The sequence below is a fragment of the Melampsora larici-populina genome (genome assembly GCF_000204055.1).
Source record: "Melampsora larici-populina 98AG31 unplaced genomic scaffold MELLAscaffold_81, whole genome shotgun sequence".
NCBI lineage: Eukaryota > Fungi > Basidiomycota > Pucciniomycetes > Pucciniales > Melampsoraceae > Melampsora > Melampsora laricis-populina.
In genome coordinates this window covers 201,793-218,197 of record NW_006768845.1, presented here as the reverse complement: position 1 = coordinate 218,197, position 16,405 = coordinate 201,793, and the positions used below count along the sequence as shown (strand labels likewise).

At 42.5% G+C, this 16,405-nt stretch overlaps 6 protein-coding genes across 6 annotated transcripts; 2 read left to right on the top strand and 4 right to left on the bottom strand.

Annotated features, from left to right (window-relative positions):
- Nucleotides 1–2,223: 2,223 nt before the first annotated feature.
- MELLADRAFT_95462 (uncharacterized protein) lies at nt 2,224–3,097 on the bottom strand (the record flags this gene model as incomplete). The annotated part of the gene is made up of 4 exons (XM_007417955.1): nt 2,224–2,233; nt 2,308–2,354; nt 2,402–2,517; nt 2,584–3,097. 4 exons carry the CDS (start codon nt 3,095–3,097, stop codon nt 2,224–2,226), a joined length of 687 nt encoding a protein of 228 aa, XP_007418017.1.
- A 348-nt stretch (nt 3,098–3,445) lies between these two features.
- On the bottom strand, nt 3,446–5,918 carry MELLADRAFT_95461 (uncharacterized protein; the record flags this gene model as incomplete). Its single annotated transcript, XM_007417954.1, has 7 exons — nt 3,446–3,802; nt 3,888–3,938; nt 4,023–4,313; nt 4,380–4,535; nt 4,599–4,990; nt 5,078–5,494; nt 5,546–5,918. The coding sequence occupies 7 exons, from the start codon at nt 5,916–5,918 to the stop codon at nt 3,446–3,448; spliced, it is 2,037 nt and encodes a 678-aa protein (XP_007418016.1).
- A 454-nt stretch (nt 5,919–6,372) lies between these two features.
- Nucleotides 6,373–7,626, top strand: MELLADRAFT_95460 (uncharacterized protein; the record flags this gene model as incomplete). Its single annotated transcript, XM_007417953.1, has 3 exons — nt 6,373–6,849; nt 6,921–7,169; nt 7,237–7,626. 3 exons carry the CDS (start codon nt 6,373–6,375, stop codon nt 7,624–7,626), a joined length of 1,116 nt encoding a protein of 371 aa, XP_007418015.1.
- Nucleotides 7,627–8,278: 652 nt separating this feature from the next.
- MELLADRAFT_113302 (uncharacterized protein) lies at nt 8,279–9,758 on the bottom strand (the record flags this gene model as incomplete). The annotated part of the gene is made up of 3 exons (XM_007417963.1): nt 8,279–8,370; nt 9,065–9,241; nt 9,296–9,758. The coding sequence occupies 3 exons, from the start codon at nt 9,756–9,758 to the stop codon at nt 8,279–8,281; spliced, it is 732 nt and encodes a 243-aa protein (XP_007418025.1).
- Nucleotides 9,759–9,864: 106 nt separating this feature from the next.
- Nucleotides 9,865–11,475, bottom strand: MELLADRAFT_73535 (uncharacterized protein; the record flags this gene model as incomplete). Its single annotated transcript, XM_007417936.1, has 4 exons — nt 9,865–10,227; nt 10,753–10,993; nt 11,055–11,209; nt 11,273–11,475. The coding sequence occupies 3 exons, from the start codon at nt 11,421–11,423 to the stop codon at nt 10,850–10,852; spliced, it is 450 nt and encodes a 149-aa protein (XP_007417998.1).
- A 283-nt stretch (nt 11,476–11,758) lies between these two features.
- MELLADRAFT_113300 (uncharacterized protein) lies at nt 11,759–13,282 on the top strand (the record flags this gene model as incomplete). The annotated part of the gene is made up of 4 exons (XM_007417967.1): nt 11,759–11,921; nt 12,029–12,099; nt 12,164–12,627; nt 12,940–13,282. The coding sequence occupies 4 exons, from the start codon at nt 11,759–11,761 to the stop codon at nt 13,280–13,282; spliced, it is 1,041 nt and encodes a 346-aa protein (XP_007418029.1).
- Nucleotides 13,283–16,405: the final 3,123 nt, after the last annotated feature.

Below are 16,405 nucleotides of genomic sequence, written 5' to 3'. Positions count from 1 at the left end.
TGCCAGCATTAGAAATTGCATACAACACCAGTGTTCACAGTTCTACCAACAAAACACCTTTTGAGATAGAAAGAGGTTTTTGCCCTAGGTTACCTAAAGACAAATTTAAGAGTAGAGATGTAGAAATTCACCCAACTTCTCTAAGTTTTGCCACAATGATAACAAGAGCAAGAGAATTTGCAAATCAATGCATCAAAGAAGCAGAAGAATACAATAAAGAAAGGTGGGATAAAACTCATAAGGAGCCAAACTTCAAAGTTGGAGATCAAGTCCTGTTATCAACAGTGAATTTCAACAACATACAAGGGCCAAAGAAATTAAGAGACCCTTTTGTTGGACCTTTTGTCATATCCAAGCTTGTAGGACCCAATGCAGTGGAACTGATATTGCATGGAGAACTAGAAAGAAAGCATCCAGTCTTTCCAGTATCATTAATAAAGAAATACAATGATCCAACAAGAGACAAGTTCCAAAGAAAAACCAAAGTGGTAATTCCACCCTTTGAACCAGAAAAAGAAAAGCAGTTTCTTAAAATTCTTTGAGATAAAAGAGTGAAGAATAAAGACAATAAAGACAAAGTTCTATACCTGGTAAGGTACAATAATCATGGAGCAGACTCAGATGAATGGTTACCAGCGGACAAAGTCCCTAACTCCAAAGTAAATCTTTGAGCTTTTCGAGCAGCAAGGAGAGATCATACTCAATGAAAATGGTATGACCTCCTTTGGTGGTGGGGAATGTCAGCCCCGAGCCCTATAGCTAGTACCAAAGGGCTGAAATATAATAATAAAATAATAAAAATAATACCTACAACTCATGGCTCAGTTTCAAGAGCCAATTACATATGAAATTACATATAGTTACATATGTAATGACATATGTAAGTACATGTAGATCAATACGAGAGATTACACGAAGTAATATAACCTTTTCACAAGGCTTATCACATGAGTAACACAAGAGTTACGCATGTGTGTAATAAATGTAATAATTAAATAATTAAAATATGATTACATACTGCAAAAGAGTATGTAATCCAACCACAAGTTGTGCGTAAGGGATTTTCTGGGTTGTGAGTATATAAAGAGCTCTCCCACCCGCCAGGAAAGTCCATGATCATCATTACATATCATCAAATTATCAGTAAACATCATCAATCAGATAAATAAGAGTCCTTGTCCTCTTTCATTAGACATTGTATATTTCTCTAATTGATCATTGCTTTTGTTATTTGTAGAAGTTCTTTTGAAGACTTCTTTCAGGAGGTGATCCTTGCAGTACTGCTCAAGTTATTAAGGGAATTCAATAACTTGAGAAACTCTAAATTCACGGGAGTTCCTCTGTGTTCAGAGTTTAAAGAACTTTAAATATCACTAGGTGATATTTCCCTCGTTTAATAAACTCTAGAGTAGAGTGTTATTAGCTTGGGCACGAAACTAGACTGTAGTTTCTACTCTTATTCCTGCTAGAAGACTCCTGTCTTGCATTAATTCCCGGAGAGATATCCAAAACCCTTTGTTAAAAGGTCAATTAACTGAAGTCAGTGCTGATTTGATCACACTACTTCATTAATCACTTTGTTTAGAACCTTAAACAAAGATCTCACGCGCTTAACAAACCTAGTTTGTTAAGCAAACCTTATTCTTTAGTGTTTTACTAGCCCAAAAGAAGCTAGTAGCTCACACTTGTAGACAACGAGAGTTTTTGCCAAGTACAAAGTCTAAACGTTCAAGATGCATCAGTATTCAAAAAATTATCATTCAATTGTGAGATGAACTTCCGTGATTCTTGATAACAATCAGGAAGCTTCCAGGTTTGATAGGGTTTGTGGGCTTGATTTCCCTGCCTTCGAGGAGCCCTTGCAAGTGGACTTGACCAAAGGCTGCAGAGTCCTTGACGATCCCAGATAAGTCTATCTTCACATTTATATTCCACCGGTGCCTACGTGCTTCGCCCGTGGGGATTTCTTCCAAGTTTTTGAAGCAGACAGCAATGATCTTCGAGCAAGCACTTGGTTTAACACCACCTCTCTTTGTCTTACTTGTCAATTCCAAAGCCAATTCGTCAGGATGATTGATGTTTTGTTCATTTCCCTTATGATTTACAACCTCGCTATCGTGACGTTTCCGGATTGCTATTAAATTGGCACCAATGAGCTTGCCATCCATGACTAGTGGTCCAATAGCTATATCGCTTTTTGAGTCATGAGATTGTTGGCGATGCTTATCTGAAGCTACAAAAGGAAGCAAGAGATGTGTCAGTAAATATGTTTAGGGAACTCGCCTAGACAACATTGATGCTACTTACACGCCGGATTGAGCAGATTCGATATAGACATTGCTGCGTTTTGCAAGCTTTCACTTTCTGAATCATCGGGCAAAGTTTCCAGAAAAAGGTCTACCGAGTTCTGTTCCTTGGTCAAGTGAGCAGCGGCTTCCAGCGCTTGCTTTTCGCGCATTTCACCTTCCGTATATCCATACTCGATATTGTAGTGTTGAGTGGCGCAAACAGAGATATCTAAAACCAAAGGATTGGTCATCAATGGTCATCAATACATGTAAAGACAAAAGGATAAACAATTACCTGATAAATTTTCAGGCAAGTTTTCAGCCACCTCATCCAGGTCTGGGCCCGGAACGTCCTCGATCAGAGATACCAGTGACCCCATTCCAGCAATCAGGGACAGTTGATTGGCTCGCTCGTGGGCAATTGCTAGATCCTCGGAAATTTCTTCATCAGTTGGAAACTTGGCAAGAAACTCAAGAAGATTGTTTTCAGGCTCATCCGAAAACGCATACTGGTATCCAGAATGCATGTGTTCGGAAGGTGGTATTTTCATTTTCCCTGACATGATGTTTTTGACAATTGCATGGATTTTTGGCAACATCATTCTAGCATCCAGAACAGTGAATCTTGGGGATATAATACGCATCCAGCCAAAGATGTGTTCACATGGTTCACTACCATGTTTCCAAGGGAGAAAAGGAGTGGTCGGATAGAATTCTCGGTGAGCTAAGATGAGCTGAAGCAGGGAGGTCGCAAGCGTTGAGAAAATCTTGAAGCTCTGAGGCGAAATGCAGTTTTGAGCAAAGCTCATCAGTTTGTTAGACTCGGATTGTCGTTTTAAAAGATACGTTTTCCATTGTCGCAAGAAAAAATCAGCAGTCCAGGCTGATCTTAGACGTTCTCGATGACCAATCCATCGATTCAACCAGGCATCACACATCTCGCCTATCACAAACAGGTAGATTGACAACCCAATCATGTCATCATCAGCCAAAGAGACCGCCAAGGTTCTGGAGTTCAAGGTTCAAAAAGCTCGGCCCTCGTCCTGCTTGTCGCAGTCAAAGACATCCTTATGAAGGAGAGGGCTCCAACCAGACTGGAGGATAGCAGCTATCTGCTGTATAGATATATGATGTTGACCAATGACGAGGAGGCGTGCTCAAGAGCTCAACTGATTAGTGCCAGTCTTACGAGCGTGCTTCGGGCCTTGGACCATCACTACTGGTCGTGGTGGATGTCCAATCAGAGGAACCTTGACGTGTATGTTATAAGTCGGGTTTGAGTAAGATATATATTGAGTAGCCGTTTCCGCAAGCATAGTTTGAGCGCAGAGTTCAGTCGGTGCGCCATCGGCTCCAATAGAAAGGATGTTGATACCAGCATCTTGAGATAATTCCAAGAATTTCTTATGATTTTCAAGTATATCTTCTGAAGTCTCCTTGTAGCAACTAGCAATAAGTGCCACTACAAATGTTGGGACGTTAGGCAAAGGAACCTGTAAAGTGTAGGCTCGTATCTGGTGGAAGGAAATAGATAGATTTCAGCAAATCTACCCGCCTGTTTGAAGGAAAAAGGAAACCACAAAAAAGTAAAGCACTTACTTTAGAACAAAGTTCCTTGTTCTTGATTACGTCTTTTACCAGTTCGGGGAGCTCAGAAGGATCACCAAAAGGAATATCCCCTCCTTGCGCGCCAACCAAACAGCCATTATGATATCAAAGGCGCTTGACACACACCGTTTGATTGGAAGCTGCTGCTACTGGACCAGAATAGCCAAGATCTTTCAAGACTTGAGTGATACGTTTGAAATTGTCAAATTGAATACCATCAAGGAGTTGCATTCCTTCTCTGGCTCGGATCATTCTGAGACTTCGAGTGCTACGTCCCGCAAAGTTATCGTTGAAGAGATTCAGAGCGCGCGGGCTGATAGCGCCGAGCGTCATGACAAATTTGTCGAGGCACGAATCAATCTTCATACCTCGGGTAGTCTTGCCGGCATTCTCGCGTTCAGCTTTGACTGCAACAGCCTTGATCAACCCGCGTGTTGCATCCCGATTGGCAAATAAGCCATTTCAAGCTGAGGCAGCAAGAACCGTGCAAAACTCGGAGAAATTGCCCTTTGAAGCCTTCTCAATCGAAGTTGACAAGAGACGTGCATCTTTAGACTTTAGTACTGTAGGTGTAAATGCGTTGATGTTATCTGACATGTAGTTATCGCGGCCGTACTTCATCGTTTCAGCTTCAGCATACTTCATATTTAGGGCTTTGATCAAGCTACGCAGATGTTTGAGGTCTTCACAAGCCGGACAGACCGCGTTCTTGATGGTTTTCTTGGCCATGAAAGTTTTACTACACTGGCTAGAGTAGATTGAATTGCGGTCTCCGTGGCGCTTGATCTGCCATTTCGATCGAGCATCTAGAGTAGTGATCAATTGAGATTTCTGAGCAGGAATCAACTTGCTCTCTTGAGCAAGTTGGCCGAAAAGTTCTTGGCAGATTTCGTGTCGAACGTTGCCACGATAGATCGAGAAAGATCTTGTGACGAAGGTTGCAATGGACTGTACAGCTCGGTCTCGTTTCCATGTATCGTCGTTGAGTCCCGGACAGTCGATTTCAATCGTGTTCTTAGCAGTTACCGACCTTCCAAAATAAGATGTTACCTCGGTAGTCTCCTTGAGATCATCAGTTTTCTCTTTGCATGCCTCTGTTACAAAAAGAACATCAAAAATAAGTAAAAGAAAATCAAAAATCCGTACCAAGATGAACTATTATCAATAGCAAAATCACTTACCAGAGGCCCAGTGATTTTTCGCAACTCTAACACGACCACCGTTTAGCCAGATTCTTTTGGCACCACAATGGCAAGCAAGATCTTTGCCTCCAGGGCGGTCTTCCACCTGGCATTGGGAGCAGTTCTCGCCGGGTTTTGATAAAGGGCACAGTTCGATGATCTTGTGTTTCTTCGGGAAAGAACCTCCGGTAAGATTCTTCAGGAAAGTACCTCCGATGAATACCGGATCACTGTCATCGTCTGATTTGTGGTGTTTTTGATCGTCAGAGGATAAAACTATGATTGTCGATTGCTTGGTACTAGTAGAAGCTGTTTGTAGCTGCTTGGATGGACGCTGTAAGGTCTCAGAGGTCTTTGAGCCGGACACCACTCGGCGTTTCTCGCGGGTAGGTTGTTCGTCAGGATTCTTATCGACAGCTCCCGCATCTGATTCGAGTTGTATATAGTAATGTCAAATCAGTTACATACACAAATCTTGAATCATCAAGACTGCTAAAGCTAAAAACTCACCTATAAGCGCGGTTATGATGTTGTCGAGCTTGATCTTGACAAGTTTGTCAGAATCAGCATCCCATGTGTGATGCTTTCGAGCATCCTTGATCCATATGACCACCATCGGAAGTCCAAACCGCCCTTTCGATATGTTTTGATTGATACAATCAATTCCGTATACAGTATCAAGATTGCTGTTTACTGAATACCACATTCCTTCATCGGGATCGGCGACTGCAGCATTAGAGAAAGTCATGTAGGTTGGATCTTTACGAGTCCCTTCTCGAAGACCAGGGCAGTGGTTACGCAGCTCTTCAATCTTTTGTAGAGTTTCATTGAATGATAACATTTTTCACGCGGGTTTACCTGGGTTTACAGTGGGTGTATGCAGGGCAGCGGTGTTTGAGGGCGTTTGTGGCTGTTGTTGGATCTTTGTGAATTGATGAATAAGCTTTAAAAAGTTTGTTTATCAGGATTTTCAGGATTTGTTTGGAGAAGTGCGAAGCTTGCGGATGTGTGAATTGATCGAGAGAGGGGGCTTGGGGAAACCTAACCCTAGAAAGTCCCCTTCCAGGTCACCCACATTAAATCTTCAAACCTCAAAAGTCCCCTTTCACGTCACCCACATTTTGGTGAAATTTGGCCAAAAGTCCCCTTTTTGGTCACCTACATATGACCAAAAGTCCCCCGAAAAGACACCTTTTCCGTCACCCACATCGACCGGTGCATTCCAGGGTCCTTCACGTGTACTATTTTGCCCTTGCTTTAGGGCTTGTGGACGACCGGTGTCGTCTTTGGTGGCCATGCGACGAAGTGCCTCACCTAATAGACCACTTGTTTCAGGACCAATGCATGCTGGGACTTTGTTTGAATTCAAGATGACTGCATTCAAATCCCAACACATCAGCATAGCAGATCAACGCAGGGGAGTTCGGCCCACTTCAGTCTGTCAACAAACTGGTCCGACTTCAGTCAGAATTGACCTAGCCATATTGAACCTTCAGGAGTTCAAAGACGCAGTTGCTGACTTGGCCGAAGGATTTCATTTGGGCTGTAGAGATTTGTTTAAAGAGGCCGATCTTAAGGGCACCATTGATTATTTTGGCTGGGTTACTAATAATCCAAGCTTTCCAAAGGGTCGTCAACAAAACATTGGCAAGGATGTTGATTTTGAACGCTTCAAAGTGGTGGTTTCTGAAAATCGAGGGAAATCAATGGGAGTTACTGCTACAATGATTGACGAGAATGCCAAGCCAAGGAAGAATCGTGCCGTACAAAATGTGAGTGTTCATCTCTTGCTGGGTCCGCTCCCCATACCCTCCACCACACTCATACCCCTGGTGCATTTCAGGCAAATTCTTTTGATCGTCTCATGCTGGCAGATAATCCTGGAGCCAATCCCGAAAGGGCTCGCAAGCTGGCCTTGAATGCAATCAATCTACAGGCTGATTTAACCGAGATACGCACAGCGCTCCAGACCCGCTATGGAAATAGTGGTCATGCGGGCCATCGTGAGGGGATGACTTGCTATGATCCCGAAAGACCCAAGTTCATGATGAGACTCACATACCCAATGTTGGATGTTTGGGCCGAGTTAATTGTAAGTCCATAGAAATACCTCCCATTTATGCGTCACTCATTGCTATGCTCTGATTTCTTGTCATCAGGCTGCTGGCAAACCCGGTGTGACCCTGTTCCGACCACCAGTGGGACTACCTGGATTCGAGTGGGTACTGAAGTCAGGCAAGCCAACCGGGATTCCAGCAGACTCTCTCACTTTGCCTTCAAGTGTTCCTGCCCAATCACAATCAACATCTCCAGCTCCACAACCCTATCCGGATTTCGAAGACTACCTCACCTTCTGCCGCATCCCAGAAAACAATGGCACTACCCGAGATGTTCTGAAAAAACTTCAAATAATTGAATTCGATGAATTTTTCTCTGCCGAAAACTTGATTGATTTTCTCAAATCCCAAGGGATAGGGCACGGACCTGTGGTCCGTTTGTCAACAAAGGCTTCACAGTATCGCCAGGACCTAAAGTCTCGTCAGGCTTGAGCTCAGCTGAACCACTTAATCATCCAATCCACTTGAAACTGATTGTTCTCAGCGGATCAAAAACTCAATGTTTATCTTATTCAATTTCCTTGATCTGAATCATTCTCGATCCATTTGTTAACAATCAAACCACTGGATGGTTTTCAAAAATCATCATTCGATCTCATCTTTTTGAATCTTATCGATGTGAACTTTTCTCGATTGATCTATACGCGGATCGAATCATATCAAACCACTCGATGGTTTTCAAAATCAATTGATCAAAATCCATCAAAGTTCATCAAGATGGCATCAATCATCATTTTATCTCATTTTTTATCTTATCGATGTGAATTTCAGATCTTATCGATGTGAATTGTTCTCGATCGATTTATACACGGATCAAATCATATTCATCAATTGACATCACATTTCAAATTGTTAGGATGATATAAAGTCTATCTGTTTAATGGAATGTATAGGAATGTGATAATTTTGTGTTTGCTTATGAGAGAGAGCTGGTCTCTATTCAGTCAATTTTCATTCATTCTTGGATTAAATCTGAATCAATTGAACAATTGATGAATGTGAGTTGAGATCATGAGCATCAGTGAGTAGTGGTGAGTGAAGCACTTGTAAAAATACGATAAAGTGGATGGATGATTAAATATCATTAGCCATTTGATCTCGCCATTCGATCTCGATCAATTGAAGCCGAGGAGACAGACTCGCTTTCACAAGTGTACTGTAGAGCTGGTCTCTGTTCTACAGTACAATTGACACTCATCTTTCATTTGATGAATTTGATGAATTTGATGATCTTGAGCAGATTGACTGGATGAGCATTGGTAATTTGATTAATGCTTAATATGCATCTGATCTTAATCAGATCGAGCCCATTACACTCTGTTTTGGTTTTGGCTCATTTGTCAGAAGATGCAAGCAAACTTCTTTTGACTTTGTAATAGTCTGTGAATTATTGATTGTATTTAATCAGTGGAGTAGAAAGCTAAAACACAGAAAGAAGTAAGATAGAAAAGAACCAGCAATCTTAAGCAGGCTGATGGCCCCCTCCTCGGATTAGAGAAGTCATTATTTCAGCAGTAAATAACTCGCTGCATGTCTTCAAGAGACATCTTCCTTTATCCAAGGCCCGTTTAAAATCACCTGAGCGTATTAAGAAGGCCTTCATAACCCACCAGGCTTTTTCAATCGGATTCTTGTCAGGCGAGAAGGTGGGCAGATAGACAAGAAGAACACCAGCGTTCCAGCACAGGTTTTCGATGTTGCCTCGCTTGTGGATAGGCGCATTGTCCATGATGAGGACTGAGTTGATATCGGGGTATCTATTCATTCGGGGAAGCTGAGTCAAAATATGATCAGCTCGTTATAGTATAGATAGAGAATAGATGAAGTTGTAAAGTACTCACCAATACGAACTCCAGGAAGGTTTCAAAACCTTCCCGATCAAATCCGACCTCAACAACAGCTCCAGCTAGAAATCCTTGCTCGCAGATTGCGCCACACAGAGTCCAGTGCTCTCCTTCACGTTTCCGACGAAGACGATGTCCACGTTGACCCACTGGTGCCCGAAGGTGAGTGCGAACGACATCACGTTCATTCACGCCAACCTTGTCTAAAGAGAGGGGTCAGCTGAAGAAGACATTGACATAAAATAAACTGCACTCACCGAGGAAAACTAAGTACTGGGAAGGCAGGTTAGCAACCCTTCTAGCATACTCGGCTCGCTGCTCTTCGGACTGCCGAGGATCAACAGTTTGACCTTTCTTCAAGCTATAGTTAAGCCGTTTGGTGATGGTGGATTGTAAGGTTGAAATGCATGGCTTTTTCTCAGTGAGGTCCTCCAAGATGTCGCTGATCTCATCCAACATCAGGGTCGAGTCCTCTTCAAGGATTTCAAATATCAGTTGAAGATCGTGTTCATTCAATGCATAAGGTGGGCCAGTGCGTAGGTAGGTTGCTTTGTCTCGGATCACAGAACCAGTTTCGAGTAAAATCTTTTGCCATCGCTGAGTTGAGCGCTTACAGACGTTGGTCATCAGTTCACGATTGGCATCAGCCAGTGAAACTCCGGATATCTTTTTCTCGGCATGGCGGCTCTTGATCTGAGTATCGTAGTGGACAAAGGGCATATTGAATGAAAACTGGTTCTGGAATCAATTTGCAATTGGTAATACTAATGCTCTTCATAGTGATTTGTGGGTGATGCTATAAACCCATAGGCCATTTGAAATTTGAGTTAGGTTAAGAGTTTGCTAACTTTCTTTTTTCAAAAGATTGCGACAAGCAAATCCGGAATGGCTGTACCTTTATGATGGTTGAGCAATATTCCTCTTCACATGTGGCAATTCTTCGAGACTGCACACCTTTGACCTGTAAGACAATTGAATTTGCGAATCTCACATAGTACATCTCAAGGAAAATTCAACTCAAGACCCGCGAAGGTATACAACAGTGTACAAGTAAAGCTCGAGGAAATTCACTTTGAGGAGCTTCGAATATGACGGCGTTCTTCTTTCGCAGCGACTCATTGACCAAAGCAAAAACACAAGTGTCTATATGCAAGGAAGAGCCAGCGAAGTGTATAATTGAGTATATGGCCTGTGGAAAAGGAACGAACATGTCAGCCGCGTATCTGTCCTGATAACTGGATTCTTAATCATAGTAAACCAAAAGGTTAACAGGTCATTCAGACAGCAATTCCGGAGTGGAATCTAATATTGGTTGAGGATCAAACAATTCCCTGAAAGACGTGTTGATTAGACAGAACGAATTTCTTGGATGTCATTTGATTTCTCGTGCTTCCAGTGGCCCAACAAGTCATATGTATCCCAAGTCAGAACAGCAGGTGTCAACTAACAAATCAGCAATCCAGTTGACTTCCTGATATCGGTTTTCTGGATTGTCTTGCGTTTGTACCTTCCTACCATAGGGTAGGAGGGACAACACTGGAAGGAATAGCCAGTAACCTGATGAAAGGAAGCTCTGGATACTGTACCGTGCAACTTTCATTTTATGTGGGGACTTGAGGGTGTATTGGGAAGACCGTTCGAAGGTTGAATAAAAAATAAGGCGAGAAAAAGGTATATCGCAAGCACGAACCCTGTATGGTGAAGTAAAACCTACTTGATATCGAACACGCATGGTTTATGTACTTTTGCCATCGTCGGACCGCTCATCTAATCGCGTGCGCGGCCACTTCTGACCCATTCAAAGGGCCTCTTCAAACACCGGCAATTGCGTCGATCAAACTATCGAACTTCTTGCTTTTGATAGGAGGGGCGAGAGCTATCAGATTCTCGGGTGGTGATTGCGTGAATGGGTTTGACAGATAATGTATATATGCCGAATGCAAAGACCGAAAGATCTACAGGTTCAGGTAGCTCTCAGTCGTTCAGTCAAAACTCTAAATCATCGATGAGACTGACCGCCTTGACTTCCGTTTCTTTCATGAGCACTTCCTTCATGCTCAAGCAAACAACAAACCTGATTCTTGTATTGGTTTGGTACCCATAGCAAGCGTAGTCTTCCATCGTATAGAGCAGACCAAAATAAGCGTCTACAACTTTCGTGGGAAGAGCATCTAGACATAGAAAAAGATCAGTACTGTATGCCAGATGAAAGAGAGCTTGAGCAATTGCCTAACCTCGTTCCTCGAAGACATCTAAGCTCGTATGAGCAGCATAATACCATTTCAAATCCGCCTCTCCTCCGGTCTGTGGGGTGAAGTTGCGCATATAGAGGGGTTGTCCATGACGACCGATGATGGCAATTGACAAAATCTGAGGGTTAGGCATCGATGTGAGTTGGTCGAACTCTGATCTTGTGAAGTTCGAACAGTGCTGAGCGAAGGTAAGTGGTTTGTTAAGAGGTGTGATACGTGTGGGTGAAGACAACTGCACACTTGTCGACGTCGACTGCGCCATCAGCAGGCGCCGCATCGCCAGGCCGCCTGCCGTACGCGCACTGTACAAGACAATTCTTCGGAATCCATCAAGCTTGTGTGATCCAGGCCAGCTGCTTGGTCAAAGGGTAGGAAACTGTTGGAACCATACCCTCATCCCCCTTTCAAATTTCTCAAGCCAACAACAATTGCGCACATCGAAAAATCGCATTTCCTGAATTTACAAATATGCCTAGTTTCAATCGACTACCTTTCGAGATAAAGCAATTGATTGTGAAGGAGGTATATCTTTCAGATATCTCGAGCCATGTTGAAGAAAATGTCCCAGTATTTTTTCGTAAGGACAATTTCTTTACACCCAGTGATTTTAAAAATGGAGTGGCTCCTACACGTGAGTCATCTTTACAGTTTTGCCTGACTCAAGTGGGGAGGAGCTCAGCTAAAGTGATAACCTTTTCTGGCCCCACCGCTTTTTTGGCTGTCGACGTATGCGGACAGAGAGCTCGATAGCGTCGGTGACCTTGGTGAACAAACAAATGCACAGCATCTGCAAAGAATTCCTTTGTCGAGTAAGCACGACTCCCCGCCTGATCAAACAAACAGCTTCACTTATGGTGCATGATCATACTTCAGGTTCTAGATCTCCGTGGCCTGACTGCCAATGATAGAAGAATATACGAAGACTTGACAACCCATATCAACCGGTACCAGCAGTACATCCGGTCAGTGATATGTCCACTCATCGCATTCCAACAAGCCTGGCTTGATTACCACAAAGAAATGTTGGGACATCAAAAGTCGGCACTCGAATGGGCTGAACGGGTCATACAAACTTTGGACACACTTGCAAAGAGCACCACCATCAAAAAGATAGAGTTGAATCTTGCCTTCCTTCCGCCAGCGCAAGATTCAAGTAAGCCAATTATCCATCACCCATTGACTCAACAGACCCTTGATTGCGTATCAAAGTTTCAAAACCTCACCACTTTTGGTATCACCACCGATACACACTTGAAAGTTCCAGAAGACATGGTTTTAAGCGCAATCGGACAAATGACTCATCTGGAAAGTATCTCATTACACAACATTTCAAAGAGGTGTGAGGGAATAACTTTTTCATATCCAGGCTCAACTCAATCACACTCTCAACAAATCAACTCAGAAGACCAGTTTAGCAGGTGTAAGGAGCATGGCCTCGGACAATATTTGTCTCAGTCATCAACTTTAAAGGACTTGAGTCTCACAAATTCTGATTGTGTGGATAGAAGTTGGAGCAGGCTACCTTGGGAGTCAACCAAGATAGACTCAATAAATTTCAGAAATTGCTTGCCTCTCTCACCCAGATGCTTTCAATCAATCTTGAAAAAACTAAAACATACCCTGAAGTACTGTGTTTATTTTCATGCTAGGAGTTCAGAATTAGAGCTCCTTCATGCTGAGCTTGGGCCCAGTGACACTGACACTGATACAACCATTCACCCAGAAGAATTTATCTTCACGCAACTGACACATTTGGTGCTATCAGGCTTCAGTCTAGAAGAGGATGTCCTCTTTTTATTCAAAAGCTGTCCACTGGTTATGAATGCAAGTATCCATTCTCCAAACATAAGGGCACATAGTGTAACATCATTGATAAAATATTGGCCTCAACTTTCTACTCTGGATGTCAATGTGCGAGGAGGGAAAGGAAGCATAGATCTGATTCTTTATTGCTCTAGAAATGGTATTCAGCTGGATGAAGCATTTTACTAGTTAGTATTTCTTGTCACCTCAAATCAATATTGACCTTATTAAAAGTTAAATATCATACTGTCAAGGATTTTCAAATGTTCCAGGGTACAGTGGTTTGATGAAGATAACATGCCTCTGGGTATGGCCTGGGCCATAGATATCTCCTTTGTGCTTCTTCCTCACACACCACATTTCAAATCCTTGTATCATATTATTATTTCCCTCATTTCTATGTACCACTTTTCACAGACTTCCTCCATAGCTAATCTTCTGATCATCTCATATGACTCATATTATGTGAATCCTGATTCCAAAATTTCAAAAAAGGTCTCAACTGCACCTCTTCATAACACTTCATCACCATGTCCTTGTGGCAGTCGCCCGACAACGAGTGCACACGAACTCCCATTGAGGCACAAAGGCGACTTGTGTGCGCTCGTCGATGAGCAAACACCACACGGGCATGGTGCATGATTTTGGAGAATAGTTTGAGAAGATTTGAAATGAAACATACTTGAAGGGGCACAAAATATGCTGTCACAGTCTGAGTTCCAAACAGCTTTTGTGCTGGTTGGGAGGTCTTGATTACTCTACCAGATAGCTTCAAACTTGAAATTGGAGATAAGTTCCATTTTTACGAGTTTCAGCTTAAATTGATCAAGGATAGCTATTCATACTGCAGACTGTAGTCCAAAATACTGCCAAGCTATTGTCCAAAGATTATGCTACTTGATATGTTGAGGAACAGTGGCCACTGACTTTCTGGGGGGTCTAGATAAGAGATGATTCAATTAAAATACAGGTTCTTATTGGGTAAACTTGACAAATTGCTCCCTTGGAGAGATGGGTGAGTATTCAAGAGAGGGACTTATGGCTACCCTGTTCTCACTAAGACTTTCTCAAGGTACCCTGATCTCATTAGGCCCTTCTCAAGGCCTTGTATGTCTCCTGGTTCTGGTTTCAGCCTACCACAAATTCAATTGATAGAGAGTCTTGCATCCTGCAGCCATTATGGGTGGAATCAATCCGTCACCCATCTGTATTTTGACAGCCTGGGTGGAGTATTTGCAACAGGAACCTTTGGCCTAGATCTGCAACTTATTCTGGGCAGAAAAAATTGTCTGCCAAGCTATATCTTCAGATTCTGGGCGGAAGAAATCTTCCACCCAGAACAAAATCTCCCAATTACAGTTGGGCAGCAGGAATACTGTACCCAACAGCCAAGTTGGGTGGTTGCGCGCAATGCAATAAATTCCTTTCAAACCCAAAAACTCACAACACAGCAGGGAATTGCAAAACCTGTTGTGTTTCCCGCAATGGAATCAGTTTGGCAATTGATGTTTTTGTTATAGTAAGTTTTCTTCAAATAGAATTAAAGCACTAAAACTTCTAGAGTCTGATATTTTGCAACCTGTAACATGAGATAGAAAAAGAAGTTTTTAAACAACGCATGCACCCTAAAGGGTGGAAGTGTTTTAAGATACAAGCCCCATTGTGTGGGACAGTGAGTAAATAAAGAATTCTCCAAAGTCACTGACTATAACTGTATACTACTGTGTTGATAATGAGATTGGATGAAAGATACAATTTGATTTCAACAAAAGATGATACCATGAGGGAAGAAGAGATAGGAAGAGATACATTGATTCTGGTTTGTATAAGACAACCCATCCTTTACCATCTCACTGCTATTTGCTTCTATCAGATCAGAATCTTGGTTTTCCTCTTTTTAGATGTTTTTATTCCTGTGAAATATTACTGACCAAACTTTCATTACCGGCCCTGATTCCCTTCTGTCAAACCTATGTTATAACTACAAGAAAAGGGCTGTTGCTCCATCAACTTAAGAATTGAAAAAGAGTGAAAATTTGAAAAGAGGACGCATCATATGATCATTTTCTAGATTTTTTACCTCAAAAAGCCTCAATGTCTTTGTTGACCACCTGTTGTGGGGTCGCATTGCTCGCAACGGAGTCACAACCACAGTGCAATGGGGTGAAACCTTACACCTCATTGAGCAATGCACCAGGCAATGGTCTGATCTGGTGTGTTGTGTTGCATTGCTTTGTGGGGTTTTTCCCGTTGCTCAGCATTGCTCAATGTTGTTCACTCAGAGCAACACACTGGCCCAATGTTGCCAACAAGGGTTGAGTTGGCTCTCCTCAGCCACTAACACTGTAATTTTACTGTCTATCAAATGAAGAAGCCACCCAAACCCTACGTGTCAATTAAAATCATCTTAAAGATTCTGACAATGTACCTTGAGCCAGGCTCAGCTATGGGGATATTTGATACATTATTGAGGTGCAAGGAGATCTCTGAAGCTTCCGTTCAGATCCTGCAAGTTTTTGGACCACTCCCAACTCAATAGTGTTCCTCTTGGACAAGCAATCAGTTTAGAGAGGTTTTCTCAGCTGACAGTGACTGCTACCTTAACTAAATTCCTCTATTTAAACAATTTTTCCTCACAAGATTGGGTGTCTGGAGAGGGCCTTGAGAATTATCAGCTACTTTTGGTGCGCAGTCAGGGGGTCCAAATTTGAAGTTTGGCTTGGTGGTTTTTTAAAAGCTCAAAAGCTCCCACTTCCTGTCAATCAACCCCCATGCCCAATTCAACTGGTTATATCTGTACCCAATGCCATTATATCTGTCTATTCAGATTTATGTATTGCAATCTGAGCTTTCTCAAGAAAGAAAGAAGGGTTTTGAAATTCAAACTTGGTGACTGTATCTTTGGAACAAAATTTACGGTCTAGATAAGGGTTTCCTCCTTCTCTTTTGAGAGGACTAATAATAAATCAATCAAATTTGTTCAAAAACAAAAGTTGCTCATTTTGCTGTTCTTAAGACTTTGCTCTCCTCAGAATTGATGTATTGCACCAGCTATGGAAGATGCAAGACTGTATAAGACTGGGGCTTTTTGGGTCCCTGTTTGCACACCAAAACTAGCTGATAAGTTGCAATTTCCTCTTGATGACTCTAGGGAGCCAAGTTCGCACAGGTTAAAAAGCCCTGCGAGAAATTGGGACTTGTGATAAGTTTGGCAGTGTATCCTCACCTGCGGGAGTGCATGTCTCAGTTTTTCTTATCTGCGCAGGTCAGGCCGCGCAGGGTCCCCGACCTCGATACGACATCAGCGCAAGA